The sequence below is a fragment of the Copadichromis virginalis genome, linkage group LG12 (assembly GCF_057382275.1).
Source record: "Copadichromis virginalis isolate Kocher_CV1m ecotype Utaka linkage group LG12, C_Virginalis_male_GT1.1, whole genome shotgun sequence".
Taxonomy (NCBI): domain Eukaryota; kingdom Metazoa; phylum Chordata; class Actinopteri; order Cichliformes; family Cichlidae; genus Copadichromis; species Copadichromis virginalis.
This window is the reverse complement of record NC_140629.1, coordinates 22,524,377-22,538,960: the sequence shown is the minus strand read 5'-3', so window position 1 is coordinate 22,538,960 and position 14,584 is coordinate 22,524,377. Positions and strand designations below refer to the sequence as shown.

The 14,584-nt window shown below is 42.9% G+C and overlaps 1 protein-coding gene across 3 annotated transcripts in view; it reads left to right on the top strand.

The window, feature by feature from the left end:
* Positions 1–9,161, top strand: part of ebf2 (EBF transcription factor 2) — a 28,352-nt gene extending 19,191 nt beyond the window's left edge. For 2 of the 3 annotated variants that reach the window (XM_085475451.1, XM_085475450.1), the window contains exons 7-16: positions 1,837–1,918; positions 3,386–3,527; positions 4,558–4,688; positions 5,682–5,808; positions 5,905–5,993; positions 6,112–6,177; positions 6,702–6,876; positions 6,968–7,150; positions 7,263–7,433; positions 7,608–9,161. In XM_085475451.1, coding sequence (XP_085331577.1) covers positions 1,837–1,918; positions 3,386–3,527; positions 4,558–4,688; positions 5,682–5,808; positions 5,905–5,993; positions 6,112–6,177; positions 6,702–6,876; positions 6,968–7,150; positions 7,263–7,433; positions 7,608–7,639 — 1,198 coding nt within the window. In that variant the 3' untranslated portion in view covers positions 7,640–9,161. Of the gene's footprint in view, positions 1–1,836; positions 1,919–3,385; positions 3,528–4,557; positions 4,689–5,681; positions 5,809–5,904; positions 5,994–6,111; positions 6,178–6,701; positions 6,877–6,967; positions 7,151–7,262 lie in introns of all 3 variants that reach the window. The other variant, XM_085475449.1, reaches the window with a different exon arrangement.
* Positions 9,162–14,584: the final 5,423 nt, after the last annotated feature.

The following is a 14,584-nucleotide window of genomic DNA, read 5'->3' as shown; positions in this document are numbered from 1 at the left end:
CAGGCATACAATGGACCTGCTTACTGAACCAGAAATGTGATTCCTGTGATGTAATGGTTAATGCATAAGGCTTCTATATTCCTTTAAATGAGTCACAGTGTAAGAAGCATTGGCCCGGACATAATCAATATGTGTTCTGTATCACCTTCAGTAGACACAGTAAAATGAAACGGGACACTTTTGATTATTGTCCACTTGTAGAGTCCAGAACCAGACTTTAAAACTCTGCCTGTGCAGGATTTTAACATACATGTACTGCTGCATGTATGTTAAAATCCTGCAGATGTGCCCTTTTACATGTTTCCACCCCAAACTGAGCGTAGCTTTGAGTTTGGAGGCCTAAGATCTAAGTGATAAATTGCAATCGCCCTCTGCCAACAACAATATTGATTGTCCTCTGACGAAATAGCTCAAATCAAGAAATATTGGACACACTGTTGGAACGGAGTTAGAAGCCAGGTCCTGTTCGCAAGGGAGGAAGTTGGAGCGAGTGATGGAAGAATAGCGAGTAAAAACTGACAGAATGAGGGAGAGATTAGTATTCGATGGGAGGATTCAGGGCCATGGGGCCAATATGAAGTTCCTCTCCAAACAACCGCTCTACATTAAGATGACTTATACTTGCAGAAAACACAGTGTGGGTGGGATTGGAGCTACCCATGAAGCCCCCCCCCCAAACTAAACCCCCCCCCAAAAGAAATACGTTGCATCCTTGTGCAACATTTTTCTCTGCTTTGCTATTCTTTGTTTTATTGGAGTGCTAATGGGTGTGTTTCTCACAGACACGGCAGAGATGTGGCAGATGTGTTTACTGTGAAGTGAAGAAGCGTAATTACATCACAATCCTGCATCAGCGCAAAGCTCATTCCTATTTTATTGTATTTTAACACATGTCCTCTCTTTAAGTCCTCCACCTCCTGAGCCCTGTCTGCACCTGTCCTCTTTATATACTTTCCTGCCTCTCACCTCGCCAAGTCTCTCTCCTGGCTCCGCGCTGGGTTTCAGTGATGGAATGTGTTCTTGTTGTTTCCTTTTCTTTCCCACCGCTGTCTTTGCCTCAGCATGGGGACTTTGGGATTGCGGCAGAGCTGCGTTGCCATGGCAGCGGGCTATGTTGCCGAACTGCGTACACCTGGGATTTGGAGTCTCTCTCCACAGTCTCCCTCTCTCCTATTTATTCCACCTTTCTCTCAGGTTTCCTTTGGTGCAGCAGAGGCTATCAGCACCTCTTTCTCTCTCTCTCTCTCACCTACTCTGTGTCTGCACAGTCTATCACACCCAGAAGTAGACTCACATACGTAATGAGACACATATACTTGAAAACAAAATTCATGTCCATACTAGTGCCTGTGCCTCTATCGCTACCTTCCATCTTCCCACCTCCTCGTTTCACTTTCTCTATAGTTGTCTGTACTTCATTTCCCTCTCCATTCCCATGTGGGGGTTCAAATACGGCATTGTGGGATACCACGGTCCCTTGAGTCTCCTGGCATACATCACTGTCTCCAGTGTACTTTGAAACACCGTGGCTGTTTCACTGGACTGTGCTTCAAAATCTCATTACTTGATTTAAAGTGTAATAACATTGACTTTATTATTAAACTAAACAGCTGGGATTGAAGACAGAACAGTAATCAGATGTGTACAGAGCAGAGACGCACACATCCGCACAACCTTACACACACAAGACCTGTCTCGGAAAAATAATTAGCGTCTTCTTAGACTGCCAGTTTGTTACAGGGTAGCAAATAATCACAAACGTGATCAAGATTCTTTTGTGTGATGCTTTTTTTGTTGCTAATATACAAACATGTGTCCTTGTATTTACCTTTGCAGGTTTTTCTTGAAGTTTTTCCTGAAATGTAACCAGAATTGTCTGAAGACAGCAGGAAACCCAAGGGATATGAGGAGATTTCAGGTACAAGTACACGGAGGGAAACCAGCAAGTGTGTGAGTGTGTGCTTGCATGGAAGTGGGGAACGTGGCACTAAAAAACAAAAGGTTTTGGATTAATGAGAATGTCACCTCGTGTCTTCTAATTTAGATAGAGGATTTTGTTTTTGAATTTTCTTGTCACACTTTTACCTTAAACTCCTCCTTTGGAGAGGTTATGCAGAGAAAAACACAAAGGTGGGAGTTAAAGGTGAAAGTTAAAAATCAATAAGAAGACAGCAAGACAGAAAGACAAGTGAAAGGAGTTGGATATGTGGAGGGGGGCTTGGTCGTGGGGGTGCTGGAGTGCAGGAAATAGGTTGAGGTGTTTCAGGAAGTTGTCAAGAATTGAGTGATTGGCTCCAGATGGAGGAGGTCATGCTCCGTGACCCAGGAAGTGGTCACTTGGGACGCTCCCGCCTCACTTCCTCTGCCGTCTTTCAGCAGCAGCGGCCTCTGTCTGGCATTCTCCTCCTCCCAGCAAACCCCCTGTCCCTTCCCTGTCTTCGTCCTGCTGTCTTGCACCATTTTTGCTTTATCCCCTGCGAGGTGACACACGCTGAGAAGTTATGAGCACGCAGGCACTTGGAGACTGTCATCTCCGGGTTAAAAGGTGATCGGAGCTGGACAGGAGTCTGACGCTAGATCGATAATTTACAGTTATTTTCCTATAGCTGCCCCTCTTTTTCCACCACCTATGGATCATATGCCTTTTCTCCTTTTTTTCCCTCCTCGTGTTCCCTCACCTGTAAAATTACTGCCATGTGTTTATTTCAAAGGGAGTAAAAAGATTGATCTTTTCTGACATATCTAAAAAAAAATAAACAAAAAAATAAAAATAAAAACATTATGGTTTATTCAAATTCTTTTCTCATTGATCTTCTCCCTTTAACTGTCAAAAAATGTTCATAAACATGCGGAAACTCAGTTTTGCGCTCAGGATTAGCATCAACACTCATAATTTTTCCAAAGAGAAAAGTGTCTTCTCATTAATTATTTGTATGTCATCCTCATGATGTGGGAAGGGACACACACATGCTGAGACCAGAAAATCAAATTAGGGTCACAATATATCATCCACTACCTTAACTGCTGGCTAAAATGGGAGATTTGGTCCATATGTTTGCTGTCATTGAAGGATCACGAGGAGACAACGATGAGCCTGCTGCATGCTCTATGAATCAAAAAGTTAGTGCAGGAGAGGCCATATGGAGACCTGATGGGGGAGTGGAGGCTTGCGGGAACAGTGTCATCCCCAGAATGCAGACATATTATGGAGATCCTGGGGATGTCACATTACCTATTAAGAAATATGACTATCACCTGTACACTAAAACAAATCGTTGCTCAGGGATTTTACTGTCGTAACCTGAGATTGTGACTCGCAGCATGCTGTCTAAGTGGGTCATAGACGCTCATGTATCTTCCTCATGGCTCTTTTCCTCTCTTTCAGGTGGTCCTGTGCAGCACTGTGAGTGTAGACGGTCACGTCCTAGCCGTGTCTGACAACATGTTTGTCCACAACAACTCAAAACATGGCAGAAGAGCTCGAAGACTGGAGCCAGGCGAGTCTGTCGAGAATACGATGGAATATGGTAAGACAATTACGCCATCGCGTCACACTTCATTTACCGTACCTTTTTTTTCTGTGTTACATGTCTGCTGCATCACTCACAAGAAGCATAAGACACACTCATCCACAGAACATAAGGGAACAGCAGGTACTCGAGTTGCATAACGTCCGATCATAATCACCGTGGTATATCAAACATAACTGCTGAGGTCATTAACTGAACTAATTAAAGCATTTATTCCATACTTGTCAATGTGTCCTAAAATATTCAACTCAAGATAATGCTGTCATCTCTAATAAACAATGTGCTATGTGGGTGACCAAGGCTTAGGTGATTAAGTGAAATTACTCCTCCCAGAGCTGGTGGTTTGATATCTTACTGCTCCATATGCGAGACTATCAAAACCCAGTCTGTTTCACAGGGCAGGCAAGCACCTTGTGTTGCAGCTACGGTGCTGTTAGTCTCTAAACAGTGAAGGAGAAACACACTTCAAAATGCTTTGTAGAACCACAAAGTGAAAATGCGTATATAAGTGGAGACCATCTTATTGTAAGCCTGAGAACAAAGTTTACAGTTGTAGACCTGGAAACGGATCTCCATCTTCAACATCACATCTCAACTAAGAACAACTTATTTATCTGAACAGTGGTCAAAGGTAACCAAGAACATTTACTCCGGTTCTGTGCATAAATACATTTCATAACGTATTTATTTTTTAATAGAGATTTGTTTTTATCTCTTTCATTTAACGTCCATTGCTTGAGCTGCTGTGTCTGCTGACCTACACTGTATATCTTTCCAATGTGCTCTTCGAGTTCATTGTGGATAAAAATCACATCGTAAACAAAATTAAGTTGAAATATTCAGGCACTAATGCTTTTAGCTTTTGTAACTTTATCTTAGAACTTGTTTTGCACAATCCTGAACTACAGAGCATCTTTAAAACAGTCTTCATCAGATCTCCACTTCCGTTGCACATCTTCTTTTCTCAACTGCTGAACATCCTGTATTGAAACCGCTGAAGTGAATCTTGCTTTGCTCTTCTGTTTAGCTACCCCATGTATCAAAGCCATCAGTCCGAGTGAGGGCTGGACCACCGGTGGTGCAATGGTCATAGTCATTGGGGAGAACTTTTTTGACGGGCTACAAGTGGTGTTTGGAAGCATGCTCGTATGGAGCGAGGTAAGAGCATCTTCATAACATCACACTAATGGTGGTAGATATTTAAAAATGAAAACTTATGCTTTATCACATTATTTCAGTTACTCAGGTGCAGCCTACACAAAATTAGATTGTGTACTGAAAATTAGACTGTGCACTGTAGAAGTAGCCTGAACATTTACAGGACACGGTGGTGAGGATATTTCTTTAAATGCCAGTGGCAGCTGTCATAGCATGACAAATGTCACCAGGGTGTCACAGAGTTAACCTCTTAAGCCCCAAGCCTAACTGATCTCCTGCCTTTTGCCCCCGTATCAGGGGGCGTTGGGGCTTAAGAGGTTAAGCTAATGATAGTAGTCCACTTTTTGATGGCTTGAAATTTGCCACTTGTGTGTCTTTTCCTGGCCAAATGCCAGTTTCACTTTGAAAACTGAACTAAAAAATAGTCCAGCTACACTTGACTTGAGCTCCAGACCATGAGTAAAAGTCATGTGCATGGCTCGTGACCAGGACTTCTGGCCTTGTATGTAGTTTCAAACAAGCTTATGCAGGTTGTTTCCAACCTTGAACTGATTTTTTTTACACACCATGGTCTGGGTCTACAGCTCTGGAGCCTTTAGTTGGGTTTTTTGGCTGTTACCATGCTCTTGATTTTTGAAATCCAGATATCACAAGCAAGTGAGTAGTCATTCCCTAAAGCATACTCTGAAACTAGCAATAGTGACCACAGATGCACAAGGAACCTTATTATTGACCTCATCAATGAAGGAAGAATTAAAGTTGCTTCCTAGGCCTCTGTTCAGCTGGATCGTTCTCCTGAACATCCCCCGCTGGTCATTACAAAGAAGAACGATTCAAATTCTTCTTCACTGACATAATATGTCTCTGTCAATCTTTATATATAGTCTTTTTTTTTTTTTACAAGGAGCAGAAATAAATAACCAATGTTTAGCTGGAGTCCTCATGTTGAATTTCTTATCATTTTGTGACACAGTTTCTGTGTTTGTTCCCCAGCTGATCACACCACACGCTATCCGTGTCCAGACACCTCCGAGACACATTCCCGGGGTTGTGGAAGTCACACTGTCTTATAAATCTAAGCAATTCTGCAAAGGAGCACCCGGGCGCTTTATCTACACAGGTATGTAGACACATCATTGTGCTCTATTTGTCCATGTTATCCACAAGAATTTTAAACTGAGACTGATTTTGACTTACTTTGTCCTTCCTTTTTTAGCTCTTAATGAACCAACCATAGATTATGGCTTTCAGCGTCTTCAGAAGGTTATTCCTCGGCACCCTGGTGACCCAGAGAAACTAGCTAAGGTGAGAGAAAGCTACATATATGACCTTACTATATTACGATTATCTTTCAAACCACAGTGCACATGTCATAAAGAGGTTATTGTATTCAATTTGGTTTTTGTTCTTTTGTTTTTTGCAGGAGATCCTCCTGAAAAGAGCAGCAGATCTTGTGGAAGCTTTGTATGGAAATCCACACAGTAATCAGGTTTGGTGGAAATTTTCTTTACATATTGTATTGAAGCCCAGAATAATGTACACATGTGACTGTGATTTTGTATTTTTTACATATTAACAATTAGCATTGATTTATAGACTGAATTTCTAATGTAAATGACTGATGGTTTCCAACATTTCATTATAACGACTGCATCTTCCAAAGCTAAAAGATTAAAAAACATTGCAAAAAAGTACAATTTTAGATTGTGGATGTCAAGTGGCTGTTCAGCTGCTGATTCTCAGTTTGCACATGAAATGAAAACTCATGAAGGCACCAGTATGAGTCAGAAAACTGTCAGCTGCACGGTTGGTACACCGTATGAAACTTGTAGCTAATGGGCTAATTGGGTGTAGCGGAGACATTCACAGTTTTAGACATTAATTAGATATTAGATATTGTGTTTACTGCCAAGCTAAAGATATATTAATTAACAGCAATAACATGTTGGCCAAACTGCATTATATGTCTGTGAGCCTGACCCATTGCTCTCTATTTTATTTGCCCTCCTGTAGGACATGCTACTGAAACGAGCGGCTGACATTGCCGAGGCGCTCTACAGTGTTCCCCGTCCTCACAGTCAGCTGCAGGCACTGCCCAGCTCACCAGCCCACGGCAGTGTCATGGGCCTGGGCTCCTATCCCTCTCAGTTGGGTGTGAGCATCGGAGAGCCAGGACAGAGCAGCCAGGGTGAGCAAACTGAGCCTTAAGTCATCCTTCACGTTTGATTTTGAAGCTAATAAAGCTCAAATGTAACCCAACTTTTCCACGGCCCCTCCAGGTTACATTCGCAACTCGAGCAGTTTGTCTCCAAGGGGTTACCCGTCAGCCTCAACTCCCCAGCAGTCAACCTATGGCACTAGTGGAGGGATGACTGGAGGCTATGGGACAGTTCCCATGACTAGTCTAGGTGTTCCTGGATCTCCTGGTTTTAACAGTGCCTCCCCCACTGGCTCTCCCTACAGTAAGATCTTAAAAACTTTCTAAATATCTTCAAGTGTTCATTAATGAACTTAACAAAGCAGATGTGTTATGACTTTCAGGCTTAAAGTTGACTGTTGCTCTCTGTTCCACAGTAATGCCCTCTAGCCCCACTATACCAGGAAGCTCCAGCTCCTCATCTTCTCTCTTGCCTTTCTCCTCCTTCCCGTCTGCTGCTAAACAGAAGAGTGCTTTTGCTCCCGTCCTCAGGCCCCAAGGCTCTCCCTCCCCTGCCTGCCCCGCCTCAGGGGGGAACAGCTTCAGAGGTAGTCATCCAACTCACTATCTGACCCCCCTGTCTGAACTTATGAATGCAGTCTAACCCCTTGTACTAACTCGAAAGCTTTGACTGAACAAGACAGAAAACAGTTGCTGGATGTAGAATAATGCAAGAGCTGACTGAGTCGAATCATAGATTTTGTATATTTTTTTCTCTCCAGCAATGACGGGCCTGGTTGTTCCCCCGATGTAGCAAAGCACCCCCAATCTACCCCAGACCACTGCTTCACTTAGCCCCTCTTTTGGCACTACGAGGGCAGGGAGAATGGAAAATTGATCACTAGCGACCATGTACTGTATATCTTCCCTCCCCAACCCCGTATGCTCGCCTTTTCTTAGTCCCTTTTTCATCCGTCTGGATGAACAGCACGGGGTATGAAAATGTCCAAAGACCAGCTATCCACTGCAGACACGGAGGAGAATAATCCACCCACAACCACAGAGACCATCCTTAGCAAGCAGCACTAGACTGGACCACATTCGGCTGTGTACGTGTGTGTGTGTAATGAAGCCTCGGAAAAGAAACAGATGAAGACTGCTTTGAATTTCACCTCAAGCTTCAAAAGCATCTGTGTTGACTTCTGACCAACCATCACATGCAGTATTCACCTTTTTTCCTCAACACCTGCGCAAAACCATGGCCAGAGTTTTACAGGACGCACAACGAGAGCACTGAACACTGATGGACGACAGACAACTCAGATAAAAAGTTGCAGCTCTAAAAAGCAGGGTGCTATTCTGTCTGCGTATGGACACGTTAAACGGCATGTGTGTAAACCGTCTGTGAGTTAGTGAGAGGTTTTTTTGTAGTAGACTTTTTGAAGACAATTTACATTCCAGAAAAACAAACCCTTTATTTTTTGTTCTGATCGTTACGGTTTTTCAAGGGAGAGCTCTTTGTCTCAAGGGTTATTACTAAAGGAATTCATATATTGATTTATTTAAAAACAAGCAATTTAACTTATTATTGTTAGTTTAGGTAATAATATAAACGTGTTTTTATACAGTGATACTTTTTCCAGCTGTTACTGACATGAATTTATCTCAGCGGTTACTAATGAATTTGATGAATGATCAGCATAGAAGATGAATTCGTTTTTTGTTTTTTTTAAGTAAACATCCCCAGTTTGCAGGATCTTGCATAATGATATATATGTTGCAGAAGGTGATTCTCCTTGTGTAAAGGAAATGTTAGTTAGCCTTATCCCTTTTTAATTTCACTTTAAATGCATGCTCTCTTACACCGATGCCCTGGTACTTTTTCACTTCACATTACAAATTTAAATATATACGACTGTGACTTTTACATTTTACACATCCATGTTAAATGTCTCAGCCCTGTACAGGTCTCTAGTCACTATGCAGTACGGTAAATAAAAGCACAAATGCTCAAAAAGAAAGAAAAGAAGCGGGCGTATTAGATGTTCACTGACCCTCATCATTCTGTTTTTACTTGTACTTCCTTACTTACATTTTTTTCAGTATGACACAAACTGCATTCTCAGGACTCGAAAAACAAAGAACACAAAGAACAGATGACTCTTGCAAAATTGTTTTTAGAGTTTGGTTAATTTTATTTATTTAAAAATTATTAGCAATTTAATATTATGTTTTTGAAGCCATCTTTCTTTGAAATGATACAAAAAATAGTTGCAAATGTGATTTGTATATCTCAAGGTGTAATTATATTTTGTGCTCCAAATAAAATGGATACTGAAAAAAAAAAAAGGTGTGATGTTGATACAAGCTGCTTTGTTTCTTGCCCTGCGTTAAATTGTAAACTGTCTTGGCATTCATTTTCACACACACTGGATTATCAGACAGTTTACTGGACATTAAGATTTTACCACAGTGCTCCACAACTCAAGGTTGTGCTGAATCTATTTTTGACTGCGCCCGTCACCTGTGTGCCCGTGCAGCTTGTTACACTGTTTTGTATACATAGCTGATGAGCCGCAGCATCTTAATTGTGATGCGAGCGTTAAAGACTGAGTAGAGCATGTCAAGATAAACAACACCCCCCTCTCTCCATCTCTCTTCTCTCCAATAAGCCTGCTTTTCTCTGAGGACCAAGCCTCTGGGGGCCCAAGTGAGAACCACATGAGTCTCCCTCCAATGAGGCCTCCTCCTCTCTGTCTCTTTCTCTCTCTTAAAACATACATACAAGCGTTTGCCTCACTGTCTTGTTTTTCAGCCTCTGCGTGGTACCGCTGTATTTCTACTTTCCTTCTCCCCTTTCTTTTGCTCCCTCAAATGGCCCTTCTCTGTTAATGTAATTAGCACTGGTAAAGAAGGGCAGTTAATTACCCACTCTATTTTGATCGGGTAATTAATGTTATGCCAGGAAACAGCAACTGTTTCATTAACATAGCCCTCAAAGCAGTGAGGGGGTAGGGTAGCACCCGGCGCATGCATGTCTGCATGTGCCGTGTGTGTTTGTACTGAGCACATATGGTCGAACTGCGTTTCAAAAACTCTGTTCGGTGACAGTGAGCGACACGCCGACTTCAAACATCTGACACTGACCTCAGCAGCGAGTCGATGTTTCTGCAAGTCACCATGCAGTCTTTGTCACCATCAAGTAGCACTTGCAGCTGCCTCTTCCTCATCATCGCTCCCTGTTGCTGTCTCTCCTTTGATATGCTGTTAATTTGACAAGTTAAAGTCAGCTTTGTTGCCAGCACCTCAGCATTCATCTTGCTGAGTGCTCCTTCTGTCCAGTGGTGCAGGAGCCATATGCTGCTCTTCCACGAGACTGTTATGTTGTTGCTGCTGCTGATGCGAGTGCGGCAGCACCATTTACTGTTTCCTGATCACAATTTGGATAAAGACAGGATGAGATGCCACCTGCCACCAAGTCATTCCACATTACACTCAGAGCACAGCTGCAAATGAGCATAACTGCTAGAGGGCAACTGCGTCATCTTTTATTATAGATACTGCTGTTTTAGTTAAAGTACTGTCACCCTCACAAAAGAGTGAGCACAAAATGCACCCTTGCCTTCTTCCCTCTCAAGGGATGTGTTTGTGTTTATATACCCAATTAGCCCTCTGGCCACAGCGTGGCCATGCATTAGGGCTGACATTAGCCCCAGGTCTATGTGTGCATGTGTGTAAAATATACACCCCTTTCTCATATAAGGCATAATTTCATGGGTGTGCGTGCCTTATTAGGCAGGCTGAGGCAGCGCTTGACAGGGGTGGCCCACTGTTTTGTCAAATAGATGGGTAGATTGGCTTCCACACACCCAGTCAGTGTCCTTTGCCTTTGGCCCATCAGTAAAACCAGCATTGTTGCCCATTAGACCACTGGACCCCGATTCCTTTTTCCAAAATGAATCCCCCACCCCTTCTGCCATTCCCTTGGGTGTCAGTAGAGTGGGGTGGCAGATGGGACCGACACAGAGCTGCCCCATGAGACCAACCCCCCCCCCCCCCCCCAACAAAATACACACACGTGTGCATTCACATATAGGTACACACATAAATGCATGCACACACACACACACACACACACACACACACACACACACACACACACACACACACACACACACGCTCAGACGTACACACATGCACAAATTCATAAGAACAACACACACACTGTGCACAGACACACACAGAGCACAGCAGTGCTACACTGCTCCCCTGCCCCCAGACACAAACCTCATCTGCCAGCCTGCTGCTTTTGTCCAGACCACAGGAGTTTATGCTGTGAACACAGAGTGACGTCTCTGTCCCTGCCTCTCAATCTGTGCTCTGTCTACCTGTGTGTGTGTTTGTGAGGGAGAGAGAAAGAGAAACAGCTTTTTGGGATGAGAGCTGTAGCTAAAATGACATTTCCAAGACAATTTTCAATTCAAAAGTGATTACATGTCCCTCCTGTCATGCTGACACTGAGCTCCTGGTCCTGATTTAAGAAAATATTCAGTTTTGAATACATTTTAAAGGTCATCGGTCATTTTCATCTCATTGCTTTTGAGTCCATGTAGAACTTCTGTATGTGCTGCTTTTAATCAAACCCTGACTAATGGAAACATTTACATCAAACACACCAACAACGCTGTTGTTGGTGTGTTTGATGTTCTGTTATTGAATTTTGATACCAGTGTCCCAACCTGGTTGTCCCACAGACTGTATCTTCAGGTAATTAAAGCAGGGAAGTTTTACTGCAGACTGTTGAGCAAATATAAACTAACTAAAGCAGCTATTGCTACAATAAAACGTGGTTTCTTTCTTTTTTTCTTACTGTACATTGTTCCGTGTTGTTGGGGATGGTCCGCGTTTGATGGTCGGACTCTGTTTTATGTAACGATCCCTCGTCTCCTCTGGGTGCGTTATTGACAATTAGCCAGATTAGAAGAGTGGGGATGTAATTTGGACCAAACGTATGTATTGGCTGCTTTTGCGCGCCTGTGTGAGGTGAGAAGGCCCCACGCTGGTGATTAATTACCGCCAGGCCCGTGTGACAGAGCTGGGAGCTCTCCCGGTGCTGTCTACAGCCGACATGCAGGGAAATCCAGCCTGGCTAATTGACCCGGCTTCTGTAAGGCCATCCATCAACCGTGGCCCGAGTGGCCCCGTAAGAAACACATTATTCAGAGGTAAGTTAGTTAACCAACTAGCGCTCCACCGTTCATTAATGGTATTAGGTCCTCTCCTGTCTGTCTCAGCAAACCAGCGCGTCGTGCGCTACAACACTGGAGGCATGCGCAATCAAAGCTAAGCTAGTGTAAAATGTTATTTTGTGTGGTCGTTGTTGTTTTAATAGATTGTCCCCCGAAAACTTATACAAGTACAGAAGCTGAGGTTTGTAGACCCAAAGGAAACAGCAGAACACGCCAGTTTTTAGCATTTGTTCCAGTGTTTTATCATCTAAGTTGCTAATTTGATGAAAAAACCCAAAGCAGCTTCACCGCACTTTTATGATTTATTTAGTTTACTTATATTCTAGTACTTCTAACTTCTTAGAAAAAAAATGAATGCAATCAAACAGTACTATATGAATGAATATTATTATTATTGTTGTATAATAATATAAAAAACACACACAGGTGTAATAGCGTCCAGAGGAGTGTCTGGGTTGTGTGGTTATACCTTATACACAAAAATGGAGAACCACGAGGTCTCCGTTCTTCAGACCTGGCCTGGGCCCACATGTGCTTTCACTTGACCTCTTCCTGCCTCCCACCCCATGCAGCAGACCCCCAGATATCTCACATGAAGAGAAGATATATGGAGACATATTTTAAAGTCAGCGAGCAGTGCGGGCGTTTGGATGTAAGCGGGAGAGATGATTTCTCATCCCCAGAAGGTGACTTTTCATACTGGAATCTTTCCCCAAATATCCGGTCTCCTCCCTCCCTGTGAGGTTTGCTGCTAAAGCAGAGAGTAAATGCAGCTGGGTCACATCTAGATGTCACGGTGAAGTTATAGTTGAGTATGTATACGTCTACGAAAGGGTGAAGGCATCAGAGTCTGTGAGCTTTGGGATTTATTGGAGCAGCGTGTAGACTTTGAATAAAAAATATGTACATATATTTGGTGATTTGAAGACTGGAGAGTGCTCATCAGCACCATTCATGATCATCTTCATTTATGCAAACTGTGGCTCATAAACTGTGAGTGTGAGGTAGCCCCATAGCACCACCTACCTGTGAGAGAACAGGGCTGGAGTTCCTCTTCCTTTGCCTCCTTTGCTCTTCTTTTTGCTAGTTAGTCTACAGCTACAGCTGCTTTGAGCTACAGTTCAAAGCAGCAAATGTATTTAGTTAAAGTTTTACTCTTTTTTTCTTTTTTTAGTAGTTTCATTTGTGCTCAAATTTCTACCTGTGTAAATTCTATCAGTGTTGTAGCAGTGGCTTCTCATCAGTAGCAACACTATCACAACCGCCCCACAACCATTTTCTGTATTTTGGTGTCCTCTGTTTACCAGCATGCATAAATATGCAGAAGGATATCTAATCAAATAAATCCATTCATTAGGTGAGCTGCTGGTATTTCTGCTTTTGCATTAATTACATAGTCATTACCATATCAATTAGAGAAATCAGAGATCATGTAATTAAGGTTTAACCAAAAGCACCTGCTGCCTCTGAGCTGTGGTGTGTGTGTGTGTGTGTGTGTGTTTCCTTCACTCCTAATCTAATCTCTGGCCTTTGACAGGACTCCCCCTCATCAATCCTGAGCTGTCGGAATCCAGCTTCTGTTTTTTTTATTTATTTTGTTTTGTTTTTGTTTATAGGGGTGTGCGGTGGCTGTGGCGGCGGTGTTTGGAGGGGGCGTCATGCAAAATGTTTTCATGGCGATAAAATTGATTGGCATGGACGCCTGATTAGAAAAGAATAATGGGAGACAGGTGGGAGGAGGCGGGCTGTACATCGAAAAGAACAGATTGGGACAAAGTGAGGACTAGCTGGGTGTCACGAGCATTGTCTATTTTGGCTCTAGTTACATCTTGTAAAAGATATCCAGTAATTACTCTCTAACGTTCCACAGAGGCTCTTCCTGTATTCTGAGGTGTTGGGGGTTTTAAATAGTAGCAGCAGATGTTGTTTTGTTTGGCTTTAATGTGACTCAAACTAGAAGGATATGTCCACTATTTGTTACAGCAACAGATTCATTTCAACAAGTTCAAGAGGCAAGCGAGCTCCGACTACAGAGAGAGCATGCAAGCAGGGACTGTTTTTATAGTGTTAGTTCACCACCTGTGAGCAATAAGATGGATGGAGCTGTGAAGAGGATGGAGTGGGTCCACAGAAGGCATGTGTAGAAGGCATGTGTAAGGAAAACAAAAATACACATAGGTAAAGCGATAGGGTACACGATGAGATGAGAAATGACAGGAGTGGAAAAATAAGAGGAAGGGAATTGGACTCCGGGGGACCGGTCTCTACTGCTGGGGCAACACCAGCCTCCGGCCCTCCTCCTTCTTTGCATTTCCTGTTCTATTTCCTTCCTTCTGTTAATACTCCCTCTTTACCCCTCCAGCGTCTCCAGTCCGGTCAGTCAAACTCTGTTAACTGAACCAGTGAGAGGGAAAAGCCAGTTCAATAAATATGTTCAAGTTGATGATCAAATGAGCCGATGAAATATTCATTGTAGCTAGATTTCTTCTTCTCCTTCTAGAAATATCTGT